This window comes from Lygodium microphyllum, chromosome 24, assembly GCF_053477565.2.
Source record: "Lygodium microphyllum isolate KBCC chromosome 24, Lygodium_microphyllum_v1.1.10, whole genome shotgun sequence".
Lineage (NCBI taxonomy): Eukaryota > Viridiplantae > Streptophyta > Polypodiopsida > Schizaeales > Lygodiaceae > Lygodium > Lygodium microphyllum.
Genome location: NC_141158.1, coordinates 69,599,971 through 69,627,963, shown reverse-complemented (window position 1 = coordinate 69,627,963; position 27,993 = coordinate 69,599,971). Strand labels below are relative to the sequence as shown.

The 27,993-nt window shown below is 44.1% G+C and overlaps 1 protein-coding gene across 1 annotated transcript; it reads right to left on the bottom strand.

Moving 5' to 3' along the window:
* Positions 1–3: 3 nt before the first annotated feature.
* On the bottom strand, positions 4–27,981 carry LOC148015217 (DNAJ heat shock N-terminal domain-containing protein). The gene is made up of 8 exons (XM_087665769.1): positions 27,849–27,981; positions 26,018–26,206; positions 3,121–3,443; positions 2,934–3,030; positions 2,545–2,634; positions 462–527; positions 296–364; positions 4–187 (listed from the first exon to the last, which is right to left on the bottom strand). Exons 2-8 carry the CDS (start codon positions 26,183–26,185, stop codon positions 47–49), a joined length of 954 nt encoding a protein of 317 aa, XP_087521895.1. The 5' UTR covers positions 26,186–26,206; positions 27,849–27,981; the 3' UTR covers positions 4–46.
* Positions 27,982–27,993: the final 12 nt, after the last annotated feature.

Below are 27,993 nucleotides of genomic sequence, written 5' to 3'. Positions count from 1 at the left end.
CAGTTTGTAAACATTTTTCAACATTGATGAAATCCAATAGATTGAATTACAGCAATTCCCGTTTAATATCTTGAAAGACCCGACCAAAGTAAGACATTCGCTGCAAAGCTGCCACAGCAGCTGTATTATCGCCTTGTTTATAAGCAGCATTGAAGACATTACTCCACTCACCCATCTTGCTTCTTGCCTGTCATCCAGATCATAAACAAATATGTATTAGATTGGCCGAATCACATAGTAGAATATTTTCTGGGAGCAGTAACAAGTCAAAGTGAGTCATGATTTAAGCAGTTACTTTGTCACACAGCTTTTCGAGTGTGTCTCTGTTGGGTGCACCTTCGAGGGCCTCTCGTATCTCCATCACCTATCCACGACATCACAGATGTTCATTACAAACAAAAAAACAGTTGCTGTGGATCTTGATAGGATAAGAATGTATAACCAGTCAGAAGGAATCTTACCTCAGTAATAATTTCAGGGTCAAAGACAGTACCCTCCTCGTCTACATAGATGCCTTTAATTTTCAGCTGCAAGAAGATACACACTCCTAATACAAGATCCCAAGCATCTAAACAATTTCCAGCTGCCTTGAACATTATGGACAAGTGAAATGAAGTACAATGAAATAGTCAAAAATGTATATGTAATATGATGCAGTGTTCACTGTTTAATAACTACAGGTAAAATGTAATGATTCTCAAATCAATCTTGAAAGTAAGAGTCTTGCACAGGTCTTAAGGATCCACCAAAAAGAAAGGTAATGGTTGCAACATTGGAAGAAAGAATTTTGCAAGCATCAAACATTTCAAGAAGGTACAAAAACATAGGGTGAAACTAAACCAGCAAGCCACATTAAATGTGGCCTTTAAAATGGATGGGCCATTGCAGGCGGCGGGCTGGGACGCAGGGAGGTGGGTGGTGGGTGGGTGGTGGGGTGTGTGGGGGCGGTGGGACCTCTTATGTATCCCTCCAACTGGGTGTTCAGCAAAGACAAAACTTTTTACTCTTGCGCAACTGCACTTGAAGATAGTGTTACATTGTCGCAGATTCCAGGGTTGTCCATTGCTGGCATAACTAGGTCACCCAGAATGTCTTTATTTTTTAAGTCCAGTTCCAGTGTTCAAATCATGTCGCCAGATTGAAAAATGTCTTCTCCATTGGCAGTTGGATCTCGTTCAGCACGCAGGCCTTCTCCCTCAGGAGGGTTTAGTCTCATGGCATACGGCTGTTTCCTCAGTTGTTCTGCCATCTCTTTAGTTCTTTGTGACTCTTGTACTCTTATACTTTTACAATAATTAATATAATTACTCTTTACAAAAAAGAAAAGAGAGAGAGAGAGAGAGAGGAAGGGAGGGAGGGATGCAGGGAAAGAAGGGAGGGTGGGGGGGTATGAGAGAAGATAGAGAAATGTTTAATAAAAAAAGCTTGAAGAGAGAGAAGGTCCCAGTACCCACATTCTTAACTAGGAAATGAAAGCAAAGTATAAGAAAGTAAACCAATCAAATATTGGTCCTAGAATTGTCACTTTCTGAAAAAGTAAGAAACTTAAAAAAGCACACCAATCAAGATTTTCACATTTTTCTATTTTGTGTTCTAAAGGAAAAATGGTCTACCACTATATACCACTAAGGCCTAGCAGGGGCATGCCAATATTATAATAATCAGCTAACAGAGAAACTGCAGCTGACCTGATTGGCATGCCAAAGTTTGGAAATTAAGTTTAAGCCTGGGATTATTATATCAAAGGACCCTATACACACTACAGTGTATGCAAAGACCTAACAGCTCTTGGTGCTGCTTACTTGTGGTACAAGTAGTTTTTGCAGTGATATATTGGGTACTTTCTGGTTTATCAGAAGAAATTCTGGAAGTGGTGCCAAAACAGTACTACCAGAGGAAACGTCTGGAGTTCGATCTCCTGAATGCAACTGTGAAGTTCAGTCTTATTATTGCATTCCGATAGAACATTTAAGACCATTTTTGTGCAATTTGAACGAGCAATTGAAGTATTAAGCAGAAGTTTTCAAGGAAACCAAGAGTTTTACAAAATATGCAATCAGCAGCACTGAAGAAACAAATCTAGATGCTGGTGCTTAAGCTGCAGGATGTCTATGCTATCAACTAAGGACTGCTTCACTGATGGCAGATACTCGTCAATGAACTTGGATTGGAGAAGCAGTTGATTCTTGCTGCCCAAGCCAGAGAGCCAGAAAAGTCAACTGCAAATGATCTAGCACTATGTTTTTCGCTTTCTATCTGCTGCAATTGACTGGAGCATTCTATTGACTCTGCAGTGTTCTAACCGGGCTTTTATCCTCATTCTGCCTTACCAGTCAAAATTAATTATTTGAAGAAGTTAGAAACCAGTGGCAAGATCACACAGATACAGTATCATCATGCATGTGAAATAGCTGCAGTAACTCCACAGTTTATTAATCTAAAAAGATGAAAGTTTTCTTTTAAAATGTCCAATGAAACACAACATTTTAGATGTAATAAGTATGGCCACAAAACAAACGAAATGAGACGAACAAAAAGCCTTACCAGGTAAGCAGCTCTGGACACTGGGTTCAACAGTTCATTATATGCTTGGGTTACAAAGGCTGATACTTCAGCTGAATTTTCCTTCTCCTCCTAACCCAAATTAATAAGACAACTTTCAGAAATAATAAATAGTTAATCAATTTGTTAATCATCTTAATTCACTATGTACCAAAAAAAGGGGGGAAAAACTCTCTACACGGTTAACATATTAAATTGCATTTCACTACATCACATAATACCACATCACATACAAAATTTTAAATGCATAAGTACATATAAATACATACACACGGCAAACTTGACAACTTGACAAAGCGTATTTATGCAGATAATTTATGAAAAGTACACTTGATATTTTGGAACTTTTGAATGAAGAAAACAGGGAATACCTTGGATTTCCCATGAGAAAGATCAGGGTGCAGTTTCTTCATAAGATTCTTATATTTTCCTTCCAGCTCCTTGAGATTGATATTGAAAAGTTGATCCCTGTTAATTACATGAGAAAGTTAATGAGACACCACGTCATGACTCATTATGCAGAATTCAAGAGATAATGGAGAAGTTTTGCTCTTTAACTGGTCAAAAATCTTGAAATAATCCATGGAAGGGTGCAGAGCTTGGACAGCCTTGCATGAAGGGCAAATAAGGATGGAGCTGTCTGGTTTGGTCTCTCCACATGACCAGCACTGGATTTTGATTTCTGTGGAGTATGCAGAAGAAGAGCCGGACCTGCTTGAAGGGGAAAGAATGGGCCACCGTGGTGAGCAGAGTGAGATGGGTTGTGAAGCTATGTCCTTCTTAATGAGGGTTGCAGAAGATGGAGAGAGCCAATAGAGCTGCGGCACGAAGAGGCGATAGTGAGTCTTCAGTGCTCTCACCACCAAAGAACTCACCATTACCTACACATGTTCTGTCATGCACATCCATAAGAGAGACTCTTGACTTTCAGAAGACAATGAACAATTCATCATTTGCACAATTAGCAAACCTCAGTTTTTTGGGTACTTCCCAAGGTAGTATTGCACTTACACTTCTCAGAAAATCCTTAAAACCACATTTGGTCTTGTATAAAATCTCAAAGACATCATCCTTTTCTTTTTACACAACCAGGCTCAAAGTGTGATGTTTTTGGCACATGCCATATGATTCATTCCTCTAGCCTAAAGGAGAAGTGCCTAGGGCCGACAGCATTGTGCATGGCTCACTTAAGGAGACGATTGAAATCTTGGAACCATCAACTCTAAGCCCTTGGACTGACAAGTTTTCACTACTGTTGGAAATTCAATCAAAAATTTCAGAAGGGGGGATAGACAACTAATGATCATGTTACAAGGAGAAGCCCCTAGCTTCTCCAAAGTCCCACCTCAAACAGCAATGTACCACACAAAAACTCCAGTATAAATGAGGTAACCTTTGTTTGGGTCCCCACTTGACAAGGCATCAACCCTCCCTATGCATCAAATTATGCACCTTCCTTTTTTGCCCGGGAAAAGAAGTGTTATTAAAGACACCTCCACACTAATCATCACAAGCGTAGATACACAGTACAAAATCCCACTATATGACTAGAACAGAAAACTTAAAAGAGATGGGTCCACAACTCTCTAGTACATGGCTAATAAGATAACAAATCTAGTAACCTATAGCCTAAGTGGAAAAGGTGCCAGAGTCTCCAGTCTTCCTCATTTTCCTGTGAGAATGTGCATGATCTCTGTCCATATAGGGGTGAGGGTCTCAAAAGTAGAGGTCTCATATCCCAACATGCCAAGGAATAATGCTACGAGTGAATTCTCAGCAGTGCGACAATGTCTGCAGTCCACTTTGCTTGAGAATGTGCATGATCTCTGTCCATATAGGGGTGAGGGTCTCAAAAGTAGAGGTCTCATATCCCAACATGCCAAGGAATAATGCTACGAGTGAATTCTCAGCAGTGCGACAATGTCTGCAGTCCACTTTGCTTGAGAAAAGGCAGAAGTGGGATGGCTCTCAGCTGTATCTTGATATATTAGAGGCTATCTTTACCTGGAAATCCTCATATCCATTAGCAAGTTGTAATGACCACATAGATCTCCAACCTGAACACGTGATATGACACAAGCCATACAAGCACAAAGAGAAACATAAAGAGATGGACATCAACCTGACCTCCCAGGCATAGAGCCAAACAAGCCCACCCCAAAGCTTCGGAGCCGACAGCAAGCAAGCCAAGCCTCTATCACAAAGGTTGGCATCCCATACCACGAACACATACGAATAGAAGTGTGCTGCTAGAGCCAAATTTGAGTCTCAAGCCCAAGTGTGTGATCACATGACAAAAGTGCATAAATGGGCATCGTCACTATTTTATAGAACCTAGCCACCCCAATCCTAAAGTGCCCCGAGTGTGCTCTTGCTATGAGACCCTTAAGCTGTCCCAACTTTGGTTGCATTTACACCTAGTGACCCCCCAATGATCAAATTGTCAATGATCAACGGCTAACACTAAAAGCGTCCATCCTAGATGTCCAAGCCCCTCTTATGAACGATTGTTGTTGAAACCAGCCTTCCTTCTTGGAATGGGTGGTGATAACCTGATTTAAGAGTTAATTACATCAATAAATAAACGCACATAAAATGAAATACACACTTTACCATAACATTCTTGGACAGTAAACACCCTGTCGGCCCCAAAATTGGCACCCCATTGCGGTATTTCTTTAGCTTTCATTCAATTGGAAGGAGTACAACTCGAGATTCTTCAATCCCCCCCTACTAACCAATTGCTCTTGCTGTCATAAATCACCAGCAAGCCTTTTGGATCATTTGCCCCTTGATTCACCCAGGACTTCTCCTCCAATTTGACCCTTAGCTGGCCAAATGCTGCCCCAAATCAATTCGGGATGGGCTGACTTCTGAAATCCCTTGATAATCTTCAATTATCAGCTGCTGATTTCAATCCCTTGAGCCTTTAATCTCTAGCATGGATCCCAAGGTGGTTGCTAAACCCTAATTTCTGCTGTAAATTAGGGCTTACTACAGAAATTACAGATCGGCCTACCAAAAATGGCTGGAATCTCCTCCAAATGGCTGAGAATTGCTGAGAATGGCTGAGCATAGGCTGAAGGAGATGAGAGAATGCTGTAAAGAGAGAAAATTTTGAGATTTGTCGCTAAGAACTGATCAAAATCAGTTGCTGCCCTGCTATACCAGCCCCAAACGGATGCACCAACAAGAATAGGAGCATCAGAGACTATGATCTTCAGGAGAAAGTGCATCAGCAGCAATTGTCAGCTTCCCAAGGTCAAGAATATGCAATCTCCATCACCAAAATGGTCTCCAATGGCTGGGACTTGGCCCCAAAAGCTGGCAGCAACATTCTAACAGCTCCAAAATGAAAAAACGAGATTTTCCTCTCCCTTCAGCCCTATTTAGCCTTTCCCCCACTTGCATGGGAAAGTTTTGCCAAGTGGGAGCTTTCTTAATCCATTTTCAGCAATTTCCAGTCATTTAATTAATTTTCTGAAAATTAATTCAGCCCTTAATCCATGCCCAAAAAATTGACCTTGCCCATCCAAAATTTAATTGGCTAGGCCATTTGCAACCCAAAGTAGTCCCATGCATTAATTGACCCTTGGACAAGCATTAATCCATTAATTAATGCCTAGTCCCTAGTGTCACCCACTAACACTTAATGGCCAATTAATAGTCCTAGGGGCAAACAAACACCAAAATTCACCTAGAATCTAACAAGTGTAACTTGTAACAACTTTTGCCTTTGACACCCATCTTTTTCACAGGGTCCTTCGGCCTTCAACTGTGAAAAAGTAGCTTGCACCTCACATGTGCAACACATGTGCATCTTTTAATTGCACATTTGATTAATCCTTTAATCAAATGTCAATTAAACATAAGCAAAGCATCAAATTTTCACGTCCTCGTGACAATTGTCCTCAACAATATCATCAAGGATGAAGTAAAGAAGCAACGTTTAAGTGAGCATACCAACTCCATGTAGCCTCTATTGAGCTAAATATGCATCACACACTAATTAGCTCTTTAAAACAGCCCCAAAAAATGTCAATTACCCAAATTCTCATTAAATGGTGCGTAGTCCTAGAGAGTTTGCATCCCATAAGCAAAACCCTAATTTGGGAGGATCCTTATCTATAAATGGACAAGCTGCTCACCATTCGACCATCCTTGACTTGCAAGTTTCGGCCATTAGCGCTCTTCCACTACCTATCCAGCCTTTAGAGATTGCTACTATGCGGTGTGCTACTGTTGCTCAACCTCCCATTGTTGCTGCTAATCAACTACCATCATCTTCAAGCAGTTACATTGCTGCATTTACCAATTCCAGCCCCATAGACTACTGCATTCTAGTTTCCAATTTTCTCTCCTTTCATTTCCACCATTGGCCTAATTTGCATTTGCATTACAGTAGGACGTTTTTGCGTTTTATGCACTTTTCTTCATCAGCCTCTACTCCAACTAGTGGTTATTGCACTTCGGATCCATCTTCGATGAACAACACACATCGACACCTCCCTTAGCCCGCTCCCACGAGAGCCACTGCTTGTAGGACAACTCTACCCTTCAGCATTTTGTATATTTTTTCATTCATTTACAACATCAATTCATTCACTTTAGAGTTCGTTTTCTTCTTTATTTATGTTTGTGTTTTTGTGTTTTCTATTTTCGTTTTGCATTTAGGGTTTGCATTTATTGCGTTACTGTTTGAGTTTTTGTATTCCACTTGTGTTCATACATTCTGTGTTTTGTGTATGCAAACCCTAGCACACCTTCACATGGTATCAGAGCCAATGCTCTTTTAAAGAGCATCATGTAGTTGTTGTGGAAAGCTTGGTTTTGTGCAAGATACATGAATGACATGTAATTTATTCACAATGGATCAAATGACTCCATCTTTGGATCCTCTCATGCTTTCTCCAACTCCTCCTTCAATGGAGGCCCTAAGGAGGCATTATGGTCTTGATTTGGTAGACAACACTCCTACGAACCTTTCTTGTAGGGATCACTCATTGAAGCCTAACTCTTCTTCATCTCAACTCCATCAGAATGTGCATCTCAGTTGGAGCACTCTACTAACAAGACTAATCACCTCTCACTTACGGAAAGACTATCCATTTGTGACATAGTTGAAAGTTCAAACTCTTCACAATCAAGCCCATTGGCAGGTTCATACAATCCATTTTTGTGCAAGTCTGATTTTGTCTATACCGCTCCTTTTGTGATGTAGGAACCAACTGTTAGCCTGCTCTTTTATCATTCTCAGTCTGTCATCTCCTGGTTGTGAGCTCCTGTCAGAGTCTGACAGGAGACAGAGGAGCTCTGTCAGTCTATTAGTGGCTGTTTTTTGTGCAGTCGGCCCAGTTTTCTGGGCAGGTCGGCCAGATCTGGCCAAAGTCGGCCAGATCTGGCTGGTCGGCCAAATCTGGCCAGGTCGGCCAGATTTGGCAGGTCGGCCAGTTTACTGGCCTGGGGCTATATATAGCAGCCCCCCAATCATTCCCAGCATTGTATTCTGCAGGGACTGCTCTGTCCATTTCAGTATATTCAGCATTCATCTCAGTCAGTGCAGACTTTCTTCCTTCATTCCCTGCTTTCTCTCTCCTCTCCTCTGTGTTCATGTTCTTCTTCCGTTGTGCACTCTCACATGGTATCATCGCCTGATTGAGAGCACGGAGGAAATACCCTCTGGAGAGAGATACCTCACTGCTGCTGTCATCTGATCAGCAACTGCCCAGGCGACATCTTCTGGAGGCTTTTCAGCCTGCGTTTTCTGTACACGCTGGCTACAGAGGCTTTTCAGCTTTAAAAGCTGCAATATGCACTTTCTGTGGCCCCGTGAGTAGCATGTCATCAACATATAGAACTAAAATCAGAAACATATCCTCTGCACTCTTGACATATAGAGTGCTCTCAGCTGAACTCTTCAGAAAGCCTTGGGAAGCCAAGTAAGAATCAATCTTCTCATACCATGCTCTAGGGGACTGTTTCAACCCATATAGAGCCTTCTGCAATCTGCAAACTTTGGCTTCCTGCCCCCTAACTCTAAAGCCAGTGGGCTGCTGTACATAAACTTCCTCATGGATATCACCATTCAGGAAAGCTGTAGTAATGTCCAACTGATGGATAGTCCATCCAAACTGACCAGCCAAGGCAATCATGCATCTGACTGTGGTCATGCGAGACGTGGGTGCAAATGTCTCATCATAATCTATGCCCTTCTCCTGAGCATACCCTTTTGCAACCAAACGGGCTTTGTAGCGTGACACTGTGCCATCTGCATTCCGTTTGATTTTATACACCCACTTAACCCCTATGGCCTTCTTACCTAGAGGCAAGTCTGTCAGATACCATGTCTCATTCTTCATGATGCTATCATATTCTGATTGCATGGCCTGCATCCAATTTGGGTCTTCTGCTGCCTCCTCAAAAGAGACAGGCTCATCCACCTGAGTGGGTTCATCCTCACTGTATGTGCCCTCACATGCATGATAATCAATACTCATCCCATGAGCACGGCGGGATCTTGTCCTGGTAGGCAAAGGAACATCAATGTGGCTGTCCCGCAATGTATCTAGCAACCACCTAGGCACCCGTCTGGACACTTCAGGGACTGCCATGTGCTCGGATGATGGCTGTGGCAAATCAGCCTGTGACTGTACTAAATCATGAGCTGCACCAGTAGGATCAATAACATTTGTTGCTGGCTGTATACCAGCTGTACCGAGCTGATTTTGGGGCTGAATTGCATCTGCTACAGGCCCCACAATGTCAACAACCCGTGGTAAATTTGTGGCTGCACTTCTTCCCTCCTGGGGCAGGAGCAATTCGAAGACATCATGACTGTAAATTTCTGGTTGCCTACGGAGCGTAGACCAATCAAAATTCTGTTCCTCTGCAAATGTAACATCTCTGCTGGTTAGAATCTTCTGTGTACCAGGATGGTACAGCCGATAGCCCTTGCTTTCACTGCTATAACCAACAAAAATGCATCTTACAGCCTTGTCATCCAACTTACCCCTCTGATGCTGTGGCACTAAGGCATAACTCAAGCATCCAAAAACCTTGAAGCCTTTGACAGAAGGCTTCCTGCCGGTCCACATCTCAAATGGAGTCCTCTCATACTTCTGCAAAGCTTTCTTTGGGCACCTATTCAGCACATAATTGCTGCACTGCAGTGCTTCCATCCAAAATTTGTTAGGGAGGCCCTTCCCCTTAAGCATGCATCTGGCCATTTCCATCACAGTACGGTTGAACCTTTCAGCTTTACCATTCTGCTGGGGTGTGTATGGCACAGTGCACTGATGGGCAATACCCTTGCTTGCCAAGAAAGCATGAAAAGTATGAGACATGTATTCCCCCCCTCGATCGGTACGAAGGGTGGCAACCTTTTCCTGTGTCTGATTCTCCTGCAACAAAATAAAGTCTTTGAACCGTGCTTCCACCTCCGATTTATGCCTCAGTCCATAAACCCAAGAGTAGCATGTAAAATCATCAATGAATGTAACGAAGTATGCACAGCCACCTATGGACTTGGTCCTCATAGGACCGCAAACATCTGAATGAACGAGCTGCAATTTCCTGGCAGCCCCATATGTGGACAACTTAGGCACTGGGGTCCTGTGCATTTTGCCCAATATGCATCCCTCGCACACATGACGAGAGGGTAACTGTATGGGTGGCATGTCCTCCACCATAGAATGTGCCTGCAATCTCTGTAAACCCCTGAAGTGTAGATGGCCCATCCTGGCATGCCACAGCTCAGCAATGGCCAACTGATCACTAGTAATCACAGCACAAGCATCATGTACTCCAGCCCTGTAGTGATCCAATCTATACAACCCACGACATAAAGTACCTGTTGCAACAATGCAACCCTCATCAGAAAGGTCATGCACTGTGCATTTCCTTCCAGAAAATGTCACCTCAAGTCCTCCCATGGCAATAGCAGGGACGGAAAGGAGATTCTTCTGGATTCCTGGAACATAAAGTACATCTGTGAGTGTAAAAGATCCACCTTGTGTGGCTGTAAGTACAATCTTGCCAACTCCTTGTATAGCATAAGCGGAGTTATTGGCACATGTAACTGTACCTCTCTCGGAGGTAGCATCAAAAACTGAAAATAAATTCCTCTGTGAGGTAATGTGCTTACTAGCACCTGAGTCAAAATACCAATCCTCCTGAGAGGTCACAGAGAGGCATGATTCATCTGTAGTGTGCATAGAAGGGTTGTACGAGCATGATACTGTACAAGCCCACTCATCATAAAAGTCCTCGTCTCCATGCGAGACAATGGACAGATTGGCTGTCTCCTTCTTCTCTGCACTAGATGCATCTGCCTGTGCTACATTTGCTTCCTTCTTTGTGCCCTTTTCCTTCTCTTTTGCAATTCTTTTCCGGCATTCACCAATATAGTGACCCGGTTTCCTGCAATAATGACATTTCCCCTTTTTCTTGGGCTGATTTTCATCTTTTTCCCCACTGACAGTTGGCTGGTTGGCTGCTGTTTTTGGTTTATATGCAGCCCCAGACACAGCTTTACCCTTGCCCTTTTGACTTGCCATGAAGGCCTGATCACCCTGCTGAAGTATGCTCCTGTTTTCTCTTGACTGTTCCTCCTGCAATAGTATCTGCACTAGGTTGTCAAAGCGAAAGGAAATCAGGATTCCCTTGCATGATTAACCTCAATGTAGAAGCAAGAGCCTGATAAGACTCAGGAATACCATTCAGCATTACAGTGACCATAGACCCATCTGTCATGTCTTCCCCTAAGGAAATCAACTGCTCACGCAAGTCCTTAAGCTTGGTAATGAAGCTATCCATAGTCTCTCCTTCATGCATCACTAAATGATCAAGCTGCCTTTTAAGATAGGCTACCCTGGCTTCATTGCGTACCTGATAAAGGTTAGCCAGGGTGTCCCATGCCTCCTTAGCGGACTTACAAGACCGTATGTGAGGTATAAGCGCAACTTTGACCGACAATGCTATCATAGCATGTGCTTTAGCATCCCTCTCATCCCACTTCTGCTGTGCATCTGTGGTGGGAGCTGGGGGTGGAGCTGGAATACCTCTTCTGCCAGTGGTACTAGTGGAGTCCTCATCCATGTCTGAGGTCACACGAGAGCCAGGACGAGGTTCTGAACCCTCCACAATCTTGCTAAACCCGTGTGCCACTAGTATGTGGTTCATCATATATGACCACAGTGGGTAGTTGGAGCTCCCATCAAGCTTGTTCTCAACAGAGAGCAAATCCAACACACCATCCTTGCCCATTGCGTAGGGTGTATTGCACAAGAATCACCTGAAAGAAAAATAAAAGGAAAATCCCAAAACAAAATATCTCTTCCGAGATTTAGACACAATCACTTGCTTTACTCTGTCCCACTGCATAAGGGCAATGTCAATGCATACAAATCTGTCCCAAAACTGTAATCCCTTCTCAGTGTTCAAATTGAGAGCATAGCATCCACACACACTGTCACACAGTGTTCCTGTTCTGCTGCACCACAATAAAGCATAAAATCCCCCAATTTCTCACTCAATTCCTGAGTGGATAGGCACAATCTTGTTGTACCAAGTGTAAACAAGGCATACACACAAGAAATGTCGAAAAGCCCCTTGATTGGAAGGGTAAATCTGATCACAATTGTTGCGTACACGCTGCCCAATGCATAAAATCAGCTACAGCAACACCCTGGTGGCAAAAGCCCCAATTTTTCACACTTGTATCGGTCCTCGGGAGAACCCACAAGTCACGGGAGAGCTGGTAACAGCAAATACAGTCGTTTTCACAAACCCACAGGTTGTTAATCACTGCTGCGCTGCAAATACAAGCTGGAACAGATCAAAATTGAACTGTTTATTGCTTCTGGAAGCTCTTTTCAGCAGTGCGCTCAATCGGAAGTGATACTGGGTTGATTTAATGACTGAATCAAGTGTCGACACAGCATGTACAGGTCTGTACAGCCCTGTTAATGAGGCGCGATGTGGCGAAACAGCTCCTGGAGCTATTTTCCCTGTCGATTTGACCTGAACAGGCTGAGAATGACCTCGAAACTGTTCTAAAACTGTGCGCGCCTGAGCTTATCAGCTTGTAGGCTGTCTTGAGCATGTGTATGAGGCTGTAGAAGCTTTCAAAGACCCTCGACAGGGGGCGACTGCAGGTCTAGAACTGAGCGCGACCACACGTGTGAGAGTCTGGTGCTGATTCCCGCGACCAAATCGAAGGTACAACCTCCCATATGCTGAAAAGAGTGGCGGCGGCCTGTTTTGCAGCAGTTCCTGTCAATTCCAGAATGTCTTGAGTCGATATGAAGCTCACGAGCTGAGGGTACGTGATGGGATGCTCACGGGAGTGATGGGATGGCTCTGATACCAAATGAAGAAGCAAGAAAGTACACACAGAGTGAGGGAAGCAAGGGTGAGCTAAAGTTACGTGACGGGAAAAAGTACATCATCAAAAAGATACACCTCAATCATAAGCACACAACCCTAGATTAGGGATTTGTGCATAATAGGCACTAGTGCTAAGCACTGTGCTTGCTAAGCATAAAAAGCCTAGAACTAGCCTAATAATACTGCCCCTAGCCTCCTGATGAGGTCACATGGGCTATTATTAGCCTGGGGGAAAAAACCTCCCTTAGGGGGAGTAAAAAGTGCCCCGAGCCACCTACAACCACCAATACTCCTATAGGGATACACATATATAGTGGAGAGTGCACTAACAGCTGCCACGTCATCCAGCGACACAACAACCCTGCGTTTTCCACCAGGCTGTCCCTCCTTCTGCTGGGCGACTCATCTACAGCCTGCGTTTTGCTGTTCTGCTGGTCGCTACCACTCCAGGCGGCACATTTCCTGCTGGCGACTCATTTCCTAGCTGTTTCCTGGTGCTGGTGGTCTCTTTTCTGGTGATTGTCATCAGTTATCTTTGCGTTTTGCAGATCCAGGTGTTTGTAGGCATTTTCAGCCTGCGTCTTGGCGGTTGGTGACCACACTGCTGGTCATATTTCGACATCGGCACGACTTTCTTTGGTATTTTGCAGATTGGAAGATGTCTTACCAGTTGTCAGGCTTTGATGACTCAGAGGATGAACTTCTTTCTCATCATTCCTCTGAGCGGAGGCGAGATTATCACGAGGTTCAACGTCGGGAAGAACCTCCTCGCACTCGTCCTTCTTCTGTCCATGCATCTCAGAGGGTTCCATCTACCGCGAAGATATCTTCCGTGAAGACTGCTTCAGATTTACGGATGCCTTCCTTGATTCCCTCTATTCAGGTGCCGATTCTCCCTTCCTTTCCGAAGGAAGATAAGTTGGATGGTTCCAACTACTCCCTCTGGTCGTGCAAGGTGGCCTGCATCCTAGATACATTTGACCTTTGGGAGCTTGTTTCTTCACCCATCGACCGTTCCCCCGCGGATTCATCCGATGGCACCTCTATGGACCGTGCAGCCTTATGGGATAGGCTCAACTCTCGAGCCCGTTCCTTTCTTTTTATGAGTCTACATGATCCCGTTCTTGTACATGTTCACAGGTTACAAACCGCGGCAGAAGTATGGAAGAAGCTTGCGTCTTTGTACCAGCACAAGACGTTTGCCCACAAGATTTCCTTGGAGAAGAAGTTGCGGATGCTCAGTCTTGATGATTCTCCTTCCATGAAGGAGCACATCACGAAGATGGAGGATATGCGAGGCGAGTTAGTCTCTCTTGGTCGTATGATATCGTCTGAGGATATGGCGATGATTCTGTTGACTCAGCTGCCATCACCCCGTTATGATGTCTTCTATACCAGCCTCATCACCTCAAGGACCCGTGAGACCCTCCTATGGGAGGAGCTTTCCCCGCTTGTCTTGGAGCATGACGAGCGACTCAAAGAGGTGGGAGCCAGTGGCTCCACCAAGGCATTTACGGCCGGCACAGGTGGCGGCAAGAAGAAGAAACAAAAGAAGGAGAAGGCCAAGGACAAGAAGGAGGAGGACAAGAAGGATGCGAAGGAGAAGAAGCCCAAATGTCCCCATTGTGGGAAGGGCACTCATCCCGAGGAGAAGTGTTGGCAGAAATATCCCCATTTGAAGCCTAAGGAGAAGGACTCGAAGGCGGCCCTAGCCACAACAGAATCTGCGTTTGTGCATGTCTTTGTTGAGGAGGATACAGCCCTAGCTTCTACCACACTGGAGAAGCCTTGGCTCGTCGACAGTGGAGCATCTTCACATATGACCTTCCGCCAGGATTGGCTTCAAGATCTTCGTTCCAGAGGGGGTACAGTCACCATAGGTGACAATTCTACAGTCCCTGTTCGAGGCGTGGGGACCTTACCTATGTTTTTTGACAGGCGGTCTTCCTCCGCCAAAGTTCTCTATGTTCCTGATTTGGGTTTTAACCTATTATCTGTGCATGGCCTTACTCAGCTCGGTACCCGAGTCATTTTTACACAGGATGCAATCACAGTGGAGGATGCTTCTACAGGTGATGCTCTTTGGACAGGTACACAGGAGGGTGGGCTTTATACGCTCATAGCCTTGGCTGCGAGGACTTCCCATGAGCTTGGGCTGCTTTGGCATGCTCGGTATGGTCATTTGAACCTCGATTCTCTTCGGCGGGCTTCTAGGAGGAAGATGGTGGAGGGACTTCCAGATTTCCCTCCTCTTCACACTTTGTGCCCTAGCTGCTTGAGGGGCAAGCAGCATAGACAGCCTCACCCTCAGGTTGCTTCTAGGAGGGCTACTTCTCCGCTTGAGTTGGTTCACACCGACCTTTGCGGACCTATGGGCACGGCCTCCCTTGGGAAGGCCAGGTATTTGATGCTGATTGTGGACGACTTTAGTCATTATATGTGGCCTTATTTCTTGGAGTACAAGAGCGAGGCGTACTCCCGTTTCTGTGAGTGGCAGGTGTTTGTGGAGACCCAAACAACTTCCAAGGTTCGTGGCATTCGAGTGATCACGGTGGCGAGTTCACTTCTCACCTTTTCTCTCAGTTTTTGCAGGGATCATGGTATTCGGGTGGAGTATTCACATCCGAACACACCATCTGAGAATGGTGTGGTGGAGCGTGCGAATCGGACCATGGTGGAGATGGCCCGATCTATGCTGGAGCATAAGAGTCTTCCTCATTTCCTTTGGGGTGAGGCGGTGGCTACAACGGTGTATATTCGCAACCGCTCTCCGACTTCGGCTTTACAAGACATGACTCCTTATGAGGCTTTCTTCGGAAAGAAGCCTTCCGTGTCCCATTTTCACATCTTTGGGTGCGATGCTTTTGTCCATGTGGACAAGAAGAAGAGGAAGACGAAGTTCGACTCTAAGTCGCGAAAGCTTATCTTCGTGGGTTATAGCACGACCACGAAGGGATATCGGCTCTACGACCCGACGACGCGGAAGGTTGAGGTGAGCAGGGATGTGATCTTTGATGAGGCTTCGGCCTCTGAGGATCCGATTGATGGTTCCATTACAGGTGCTTCTTCGTCATCGACGGACCTCCCCCCACCTTCTCTCCCTTCTCTTCCTTCCAGGATACCTCTTAGCACCCCCCCTATTCCTCCTCCTTCGGCTTCCCTTTCCCCTATGGTGGATGTGCCTCCGTCTTCTACGAGCTCTTCCACCTCCACTTCGGGATCTTCACGGGATACACAGCCTTCTTTTGATGCGGAGGATCTACCTTCATGCGGTGAGGGTGAGTCCCTCTCCGATTTGGGTGCTTTGCAGGTTTCGGAGACCTCCCGGTCTCCCTCGCAGCAGCAGGAGTCTCTCAAGATTCCTTTATGGTATCGCTGGCTCATGCAGGATTCAGGTGTTACTCCCTTTCCTGCTTCTACTACAGGTCCCCGTCGATCCGCACGTTTACAGGCCCAGCGGGATAGTTCACTATGTGTGAACTATGCTCTTATGTCACAGATTCTTCAGGATTCCGAGCCTTCCACTGTGGAGACTCTTGCACAGGATATTTGGAGACAGGCTATGCAGGCCGAGCTCGATTCCATCGAGCGAAACCATACTTGGGAGCTTGTTCCGCGTCCCGAGAAACGGAAGGTGATAGGTGTGAAATGGGTCTTTAAGACCAAGTATCTTGCAGATGGCTCCTTGGACAAGCATAAGGCTAGGCTTGTTGCCAAGGGTTTTGCACAGCGCGCAGGCTTGGACTACTTCGAGACTTTTGCTCCTACAGCTAGGATGTCCACCATTCGAGTTCTATTGGCTCTTTCTGCTCACCACCGTTGGCCTGTTTATCAGATGGACGTCAAGTCTGCTTTTCTGAATGGCGTTCTTGAGGAGGAGATTTATGTTTCACAGCCTCCTGGTTTTCTTGTGCAAGGGAAGGAGGATCATGTCTACAAGCTGCGGAAGGCTCTTTATGGCCTGAAGCAGGCTCCTCGTGCTTGGTACCAGAGGATTGACCGCTTCTTTCTACAGAGTGGCTTTGCGCGCTCCGCTCATGATCCCAATCTCTACTTACGGGTTGTGGATTCCCTTTCTGTGTTCCTTATCTTGTATGTGGATGATCTTATCATTACAGGGAGCGACACTCAGCAGGTGGAGCATACTCGGTCCATTCTTCAGTAAGAGTTTGACATGACTGATCTAGGGATCCTTCACTTCTTTCTAGGCCTGGAGATCTATCAGATGACACAGGGCATTTTTATCTCGCAGCACAGGTACATCTCCAAGCTTCTTTCGGAGTTTGATATGGTCGCGTGTCGGCCTATCTCATGCCCCATGGACCCAGAGTCCAAGCTTTTGACGGATGGAGTCCCCCTTACCGATGCCACTCATTACAGGTGCCTTGTCGGCTCTCTCATCTGGCTGCTTCACACTAGGCCGGCTATCTCTTTTATGGTGGCTTTATTGTCTTCTTTTATGAAGACTCCTACACAGGATCACTGGCAGGCAGCCTTGCGGGTTCTTCGCTATTTACAGGGGACTCGATCCTTCGGGATCATGTATGGAGATGGGATTACCCTTTCTGGATGGAGTGATTCTGATTGGGCAGGTGATGTGGATTCGAGACGATCCACTACAGGTTATGCTTTCACCCTTGGATCCGGTGCTGTCTCTTGGAGCAGCAAGAAGCAGCCTACTGTGGCACTTTCTTCTACAGAGGCTGAGTATCGGGCCCTATGTTCAACCGCTATGGAGGCACTTTGGCTCCGTCGCTTACTAGCGGAGATTGGCTTTTCCCAGACCGGACCTACGGAGCTGCGCGTGGATAACCAGAGTGCTCTTGCTCTGGCCAAGAACCCGGTGTTTCATGCTCGTACGAAGCACATTGAGGTTCAGTATCACTATGTTCGAGAGCGGATCGTGGATTCGGAGCTGGTGGTGGTCTATTGTCCTACAGTGGCCAATGCAGCTGATCTCTTTACGAAGCCTTTGCCTCAGGCTTCTTTGCTTCATCACATGCGGTTCTTGGGTCTTCAGACCCTCCCAGGATCTGAGAGGGGGTGTTAGCCTGCTCTTTTATCATTCTCAGTCTGTCATCTCCTAGTTGTGACCTCCTGTCAGAGTCTGACAAGAGACAGAGGAGCTCTGTCAGTCTATTAGTGGCTGTTTTTTGTGCAGTCGGCCCAGTTTTCTGGGCAGGTCGGCCAGATCTGGCTGGTCGGCCAAATCTGGCCAGGTCGGCCAGATTTGGCAGGTCGGCCAGTTTACTGGCCTGGGGCTATATATAGCAACCCCCCAGTCATTCCCAGCATTGTATTCTGCAGGGACTGCTCTGTCCATTTCAGTATATTCAGCATTCATCTCAGTCAGTGCAGACTTTCTTCCTTCATTCCCTGCTTTCTCTCTCCTCTCCTCTGTGTTCGTGTTCTTCTTCCGTTGCGCACTCTCACACCAACTATAAGTCACCATGGAGACCCAATTTGATACCGGTATGGTTTTGAAGAAAACTCTATGGTCAAAAATATTCCACAAGGTAATCCTTCATCCTCTATTTCATTTGAGTACGAGTTTGGTGCTTTCCATTCATCTTCATGTTTCCCGCTCTCCCCTCCCACTTTCACTTCACATTTAGATTCTTGTTCTTTCAATCTAAATCCTTACTTTAGACCTACAATAGGTTGAAAAGAATGGTACCCTTAAAAGTAAAGGGAAAGAGACAGCTCATATGGCTGAAGCAGAGTTGCAATTATTCATGGCAACCATTGAGGAAGTGTGCTCCTCGGCGCAAGAAGAATCTACCACTGACTCATGGATGTTGGATATTAGGGCCTCCTGTCACATGACCAACAAGAAAGGTCTATACAGTTCTATGTAGCCTCTACAAGAATCCATCACTGTGATGGCTGGAAATGATGCGCATTGTACATTGTCTTTGATGCACATCAAGGTTTTAGGCCATCACTAGACAAAGGTATACCACTTTGCACCCTGGTACATCATTAGCGGGAATGCCACTCTTTAACATTGTACCTTACATACACCTACAAGTGATCAGTCTCCTTTGAAGGAAAAAGTAAGCGGTATACTCATACCCTCACAAAGACCCTCTTGGCACTTCTTCCCTCTAAAAAATAGGTTTTATACATTTTGCTAAAAACCAGGCCATGTAGATAACAATTGTCACTCAAAGACCAAGGGTCTTAGACCCACACCCAGAATCATCTCATTCCACGCTAGGGGCCTAGCCAAAGATAAATGCAATCCCCATTCCTAAGCTAACCTCAACCCCTTCCGATAGTTGTAGTACCTAAGGAGGGGGGGGGAAGGGGTCTTCCCTAGGAAGACAACGCAGTTTCTCCACCTCCTGGTATCTATATTCATCACTGCTAGCCTCCAATGCGGTGGATCCAAAATCTTCCCCTCAGTCAATGCCTCATAGTATCTCTAACTAGTTTAGTCCTTACATTCAACTAGACTAGTTTGTTAGGAGTCCTAGGTTATCCTTAGGTACCTTAGGCTAGTTAGGCTACATTTTCTTTAGGCTTAGCAATATTTTTTCAAGTCTTCCGCTGCATTTTACACTCACTCAAGCTTTCATTTAGTAGCATCTAAAGCATCTCAATATGAAACATTGTATGTAGGTTTCTTTCTTGATCCTTTCATGCTAGCTTTTGTATCTCCATTTAGGACTAATATTACACATCCTACACAAGTTAAAGGTCTATTTTTTCAATTTTTGCCATGGTGAGTACTACCTCCATCAATATGGAGATAGAGATAGTATATTCTCTCTCGAGATTGGGTCTTAGGCATCCTTCTTCTCTCGGCATCAAATTTTCTTTTCTTTCAGTTGAGATGTTTTTATCATTTTACGATCATTATCTATACTTTTAGTTTACTTTTCATGATAGGTGGACTACTACTTTGGTGGTTATACCTCCATGCTATTAGTTAGTATCGGAGCCATCTCTCGAGATCGAGTTTTTGGGCATACCTACGACACTTGGTTAGCATTAAAGCTATCACAGGGACATGAAATTTTAAGACACTTTAATCTTACCGATAACATTTGATTATTAATCAAATGTGCAAGGTTATTTAGCACATGTGATGCACTTGGCAGTTATTTCATGATACCTAGCCAAGGACCCTAAGGATGCAGTGTGTGTCAAAGGTAAAAGTCGTGATAAGTTATGCCAACTGGGTCTTGGTAGTCAATTGGTGTCAATTTTAACCCTAGGATAGTTGTTTGGCCAATAAGTGTCAATGGTGATACTAGGAACTAGCATTAATTAATTAATTAATGCCAATCTAAGGGTCAACAGAGAGAACCACTCCAAGTTGCAAGTGGCCTAGCCAATTTAATTATGGATGGGCACATTTAATTTTGGGCAAGGTCGTAAGGGTTGAAATTAATTTTCAAGATTATTGAATTCTGAAAATTAATTAAATGGCTCGATAATGCTAAAAAATGGATTTAGAAGGCTGCCACTTAGCAAAAATACCCATGCAAATTGAGAAAACGTTTTGGACCTAGGTCTCAATCATTCAATTAGTTTACAGCTTGGGAGCTATTGATCCATTTTCTGATCAAAGAACAACAATTTGCTGTAGAAGACAACCATCTACAGTTCTCAACACGCAAGGGATAGCAAGGAAACACCTTCCAGGGTCTGGCTGGCAACAGCATTATTGATCAGGTGACAATATTTCGGAGGTGCCTAGCAGTAGGTGACTGCATTAAATACAAGCTAGAGCAAACAATAGAAGGCAAATCTTAGGGTTTTCTTGAGACGAAAATCAAATTTCTCTATCATCTTGGCTTTCTCTCACCTTCTCCAGTAATTTCTTAAAAGATCTCAGCATTTCTCAACCATTCTCAATAAATCTTAGCCAATTTTGATGGATAGCAGGAGGATTTCTGATATTAACCCTAAATCTTTGCAAAAATTAGGGTTTGATGGCCACCCTGGAACCTGTGCCAACAGGAATAAGCGTTACACACTGACATTAGCACCTGAAATTCGTGGAATTGACAATTGCTGATTGTATACACAGCGAGGGGCTTTTGGATCAGCAAAGGAGATTGTGAAATCTCAACTTGTACACTATCAATTAAAAATAAAGAAATACCACAAGGGGCGCCAGCTTTGGGGCCCACCAGGTATCTATTATCTAAGATTATTAAGGTAATATATGCATTTCAATTTATGCTCAGTTATTAATTGTCGTAATTAAGTACTTGATCAAGTTTTACCACCCTATCTGAGAAGAGCTACTTTCAAGAGCCCTCTCCTAAGATCAAGTACGGCCCCATCTCGACTGCCTTAATGGCTAACATTTCCTCCCTCCCCAATTAGGGTCAAGTTTTCCTTCTTTGTCCATTCAACCTATTTGCATGGTAAACTGTACTCTTGACACTTCTCAAATGGCACGCAAACCTCTCCCAAGATTACGATTTGGGCTTGCTTACACCACTTGATCAACAATGAAGCCCTCTCTCGAGATCAAGTACAGGCATGTACTACAAATCCAAATGGTTGATTCCCTTTTGACTATTCCAACTAAGGGATATTAGATCCATCTTCATCATCAAATTCTTCATGGTTCTTAACACCACACATAAAGACTAACATCAGATTCCTCTTTCTCCTTCAGCATCAACATCCATGGTTGAGGGGATTCCTACCCTTGATTCGTATTCTATAGATTTTAGCATTTGCCTTCGATATCAGCCTCCCTTCCCTATTATACCTTCCCTTTGCCTTGCATGAACATCATCATCTTTGCAAAAGGACATTTAGGTAAGTGAACAATTTTCCCACAAGAAACGATGTCCAAGTGGCACCTTGCTACATGTGCATTCTCATCATGTAGCATTACTCTGCATCTCATTGTGCAAAGCACCCTTGAGCGAATCCCAAGTTGTTTCCACCAACATTTCTTTCAACACCACACCTACATACTGCTCCCTTCTCCCTCTTCTTCGATACTCTCAAGTGGTTAAGTTAGCTTGTCTATTTTGTGGTGTGTTAGATCTAATTATCCCTTTTCATTCTTCCTCTGAGATATAATTACTTGATAGGCTGCAAATCATATCTTCTCCCAAAAAAAAGAAAAAGGGGGGGGGGGGGGGGGGGGGGGGAGGAAAGAAAGATTCAATGTAGTTCCATCCGCCTTTGTAGGTCTTGGTAGGCCATTGGGCAGCCGATAACCACCATTTGTCCGATGCCCTCTCTCGGGTAATCACTTGGCCTCCCTTGGAAAGATAACCATCACCTATATAGTCTTGGCAAGCCACTAGGAAGCCGACATCCAAAACTGGTCGACCTGGCCTAAACTGGCCGATTGCACCAAAAAAGAGACCTAAAATGGCCGACTGCCACCAGAGAAGGAAATGCATAACAAAAACAGCAACACACAAACTAACAGAGCTCCTCTATCTCCCACCAAACTCTGACAGGAGCTCACAACCAGGAGATGACAGACTAACAATGAAATAGAGCAGGCTAACAAGATCTTCCATTTTCCATCACCAAAGGTGGTATGAAAACCATCATCATCTAGTTGCCTTGTGCTAATCAAGCTCTTCTTGAGCTAAGGTACATGCTGTACATGCTGAAGTGTAAAGACAAAGCTATGCTGAAACTGTAACTGCACACTGTCAATACTTGCAATGTTACATGCATAGTTGTCCCCAAGATGGACAACACCATGTTGACCCCCTATATAGGCAGAGAACCACTCTCGATGAGGGGTGACATGAAAGAAAGCACCCGAATCAAGAATCCAGGTATGCATGTCCTCATCTGTATCTGCAAGTAAAGTATGTGCACCAAAGTATGAAGAGACCAAAAGTACGTCATTTCCACTATCACTATCATGAGTGACTACATTCACCTCTTCAATTTTGACACTGCTCTTCTTATGCTGACTGTCCTTCTCTTCCTTGCTATCATCTATCTTCTTGCCCTTTCCTTTCACTTTCTTCCATTTGTAGCAGTCACATTTGAAGTGACCTTTCTTGCCACAATGATGGCATTCAATATCTTTGCCACGTAATTTATTGCGTCCCTTGCTATCATATTTGCCTTTCTGTTGTGATCTGCCCCTAGTATGCAAAGCACTGGAAGACTTACTAGATGCATTGTTCTACCGATTCATTTATTCCATGAGTAGAGCACTCTCTACATCAACATACAAGAGGATCACATTAGAATTGCTCATAGCAATCCTAAATGTATCCCAACTCTCTAGTAGAGTGCAAGGCAAGAAAGTAGCCTTAAATTCCTCATCAATCATGAACTTCAAGGCAACCAGCTGGCTGAAAACGGAGTTCACTCAAGTGAGTAGGCATTGCTATATCCTCTTTCATACGCAAATCCATAAGCTTTTTCAGCCAATACACTTTGCTTGCAGCACTCTTCTGTGCATACAGATCTTCCAGTCGAGTCCATATAGCATATGCAGAATCCAAACCTTCAATGTTAAACAGCAAGGCATCAGAAATCGATAGCTCGATGGTTGAGCGCGCAAGCTCATTTAACTCATCCCAATCTTCCTATTCCATGTCCGCGGACTTTGCCCCTTGTGTTTTGATCGGCTTTGCCTCCTTCTTTTGCAACAGGATATTGTAGCACTGCTTTTGCCAAACTACAAAGTTATGTGCTCCTTCAAGCTTCTTTATGTGCATTAGATTACTGCTGTCATTGCTGCCAGCCATGATTCTCAGCCCAAATGTGACCAAAAAACAGCAAATGCAGGCCCAAAACTGTCACCCAAGTGACAAGGTACAAACAAGTACCAACCAACAATAAATAACCACTTAGAAGCACAGATTTCAGATCTGTATTTAAATTTTCAGAAGCTCCAAACCATGTGCTACAGCATTCCACAACTAATTACAGCTGTTCCAAGGACATATGCATCACATTACATGAGAAATCCCAAATTTCAGCTGCAATTTCTGTTGTACATATACCCACTGGCATAAAATTTGACACGCACAATCAAAAGCCCCAAAATTTTTATGCAACCACACGTCTACATTTTCTCTGTCATGCATAGAACAGGCCAATTCTGCCAAAGTAGAGCAATTTCAGCAAAACCCCCAAATTTTACTGAGTGTTAATGTCCAAATTGCATGGAATTGAACCTGCATGTACATAAAATGACCAAATGCTGCACAGATTTTGCCCAAACTGCAAAAGCCCCAAATTGCACAGGGTCCAATGTGCATCAATGTCGAGAAATTGGGTAAATTTCAGCCCAATTTGTGAATGTACATGAAAAGCCCCAAATGTCGGGGACAGAATGTCACAAATTCCTGAAATTTTTGAGACAAATATCACTATTGCATCTTGCTCGCACCAAATCTAGACAAATCCCCAAATTTTCCAAGTCTTGGATGCACTAATTTCAGTGAAATTGAAAGAATTTCACTAAAATGTGAAAAACCCCAAAATTCCTGAGCAAATGTGCACCGACTTTGCAAATTTCTGAGTTAGATTGTCCAATTCTGCATTAAGATCCCCAAATTCGAGAAAAGCCCCAAATTTCTGGGCCTAGATCTGCATAGATTTACACACTGTGCTTGCGTGCGTGAACACTCGAAGGAGAGGAGGCAAAACCAAACTCAAAATATTTTAAAAAGAAAAAGGAAGAATCATGGGTCAACAGCTGTTCAGGTCTGTGACCTATCACACCTGCCAAACGGCCGCCCGCTGGTCGCCCATTAGCTACTGCCTGTCACATTACGCGCCTATGCCTTGCTTATCATGTCTCCTCGCTAGAGTCTCACATAGCGCCTGTCGACTGTCCTCAATGCCTGCGCATGCTCACGATGCCTACAACTGTCGACTGTCCTCACTGCTTGCGACTACCCATGATGCCTGCTAGCGACTGCCACTCGTACCTGACTGCCTACTAACGCTCGTTGAGTCCACCTAGGACTCGTGTAACACCTGAGTTGTCTATTGCCGCTCTGATACCAGTTTGTAGTGACGGGTTATGCACGAAGATCGAGACAACAGGTGTTCCTTAGGCGCAAAGAGACAGAGAGTGTGAGAGTGAGAGAGCAATAGCAAAGAGTGAGCACGTTTGTAGGTACAATGACGAGTGTGTACCTTTAGGTTTTTAGATAGATATATATGTGTAAGCACAAGTGCTAAGGGTGTGTTCACACCCGAGCACATTTAAAGGCACAAGGCCTTTATTCCCAACAAGAAAGAGATAGTACAACAAGAAGATCTGATGTAGGAAGTATGCTGAATACAAGGGAATGCAGATATGTACATGGGCACAGTGCATATGTCTGCGTATCTCCTCGATGATGTCACCACACGCGCACACCTGGAGGATAGCAAGGCTTGATCACGATCTGATCTCCACGATCTCCTTAGAGTGCCTGTGAATGAATGAGAGTGTGCAAGAGATTGGCTATATATAGCCTAGGAAAAAACAATACCCAACGTCAAGTCAACTGCATTAAATGCAACCAACTACATTTAAAAATACCCAAAAACTGTCCGACTGCACAGCCTCTGCCACATGGCATCTACGACAGCATCTCCCATCACACGTGTGCATTTCCCATCACACGTGTGACTGCTAACTTGGCAAAAATGATGACATGGCACCCTGCTACTGATGTGGCACTCAAACTATCCCTGACGGATTTGGAACACTCGCGAATGGTTGCCTGGCTGGAAAATACATATGTACATAACATAAAAGAGGAAAATCCCTGTGTCCAAGCAAGGGATAATCTCTAACAAAGGCATGATGGAACTTTCCTCCCATGCACCTCAAAACGCAACTCTTAGAGTCTCCGACACAACTAACACATTTTGGAACATGGATTCCAAGCCATCAAACCTTTTTTTCTTTAACTTCTGTGACTACAAAACACAGGTCCGACAGGTAACTGGTTCTTATAACAAGTCTGCATAAATTCTACCTAACAAATTTTCAATAGATAGAAGTCTAACAAGCACTCTTACTAATTTTGTCAACCCTAATATCCTACCATAACACAAAGTTCGTAGAAAACCCACTCTATAATGTCCAAAAATAAAAATTATTCACCTTGCTTCCAAGGTCCTGAGATATTCCCAAAGCAAGAGCAGTCTTTCGTGTGCCTAGAGCACCAACAAAAAGTAGTGCTTGTCCAATCATCTTTTTTTGCCGGATCATATCAACCACCAACCCTGCTGCTTCTCTAGCCTGTTCTTGACCAACAAAACCCGATCCCATACCTAGAGCTATTCCATCTTCCTGATTGTAAGAAACATCAACCTCTTCAGTCATTCAACTTTGATACAACAGTTACATGGCCAATAAACTTGTTAAACTGCATGCTACAAAATCATTAGTTGTCGCTGCAGTTACCAATTGATCTAAGTTGTGCCTACACAAAGAGATGTCATAAAATTCATCCATATGGCATGTGAAGTAAAGATGTCTGAAGAGAATAATAGAAAAAAAAACAAGCTTTTCAATAATACAAGCAACCAGTATGCATAAGCGCATTACATCTAAATAGAGCATATTGATTGCACAAAGTTTTAAGTACCACTGCATGCAAATGACCCAATAGTAAAGTGGTGAGGCTTGACACAAATACAACAGTGGCCAAATTGCAACATCAATCTATTAAGGTTAAGAAATTAAACTTATACTGAACAGGTCTAGTAGGTTAGAGTACCACTTCTAGACATTACTAAATGTTGTTGGATGACTTATCGAAACCCCCTCACTCAAGTGACTTATCGAAATCCCCTCCCTCAAGTGAAATATGAAAACCAATTTTTGAACCACTTAAGAGCCCAATTTTCAAGTCCAATGCCTCGGCAAACAAGGTATGGGTAGCTAGTCCTTAGAGCTTCAAGACATGCACCATTGAATAAATAACTTGAAAAGAGCCAACATGCATCAAAACTGAAGAAATGACTTGCAAGGACCAACATGCATAGAAATTGAGCCCTCCATCCTATCAACTGATTTGATTGAGCAAAGGGTATATATGAGATTGACTAAAACTGCTAAAACATGGAAATTTTTTGAACAGAAGTGCACAAGACAACATGCTAATGCTACTTTGCACATGCTTGTATCAAGCCAAACACCATGTTACTCAGGCCATGCACCACTTATGAACATGCAATTGTCTGCATATTGTAGAAAATTTGTATGCAAGACAAACTGGACTAGAAGAATGCGACATACAAGAGTTTGTGAGAACATGTGAAACCAACTAGCATGTCAGCACCAAGCACTGGCGAGAAAATGTGGCTAACCAAGTCAGTAATCCAAGCACACAAGAATGCAAGATGAACCCAACGTTCATTGTGTGGGGAACCTGCCATGTCCATCTGATAGTCAAGCACGCAAGAGTGCAACATGGAACAGAACATGCATGCAATGTCCCTTGCATCAAAAACCTGCCATGTGCTGATCTTTACACGATAACAGTCACAATGGCTTGGCTACATGATTAAAACTCCAAAGCAGGACACAACTTGCAGTCTGAATGTCCGTATATAGTAGAACATTTATGTCTTTTCTTGTGTGGGAAATCAGCCATGCATAATTCCTATATGATAATATCGGTGTAATGCCTTGGCTCTGTGATCAGAACTCGAAAGCAAGACTAATAGCATTACAGTTTGCAATCTGAACACGTGTATGCTTGTTTGAACGTTTGTTTCAATGAAACGAAAACAACAATTTATGTCCTGTGTGAAACCTGCCATGCGCATAATTTCTGCACGATAAGGTTGCTACTATGGCTTGGCTCTGCCATCAGAACTCCAAAGCAGGACATAATAGCATGACAATTTGCAGTCTAAACGTATGTATGCTTGTTGAACGCTTGTTTATAAGGAAACAGAAACAACAACGGGATGGGAGAGGCGACCTTCAAACCAAGGCCTTTGATGGGAAGCCACCAGCTGCTTCTTGGTTGTGGACTGCACTTCCTCGATCTTCTTGTTTGCGCAGGGAAGGCAGTTAGGGCTACCGACACTCCGTTACTGTTTGTCCAGTATATCGCAGCAGGAATG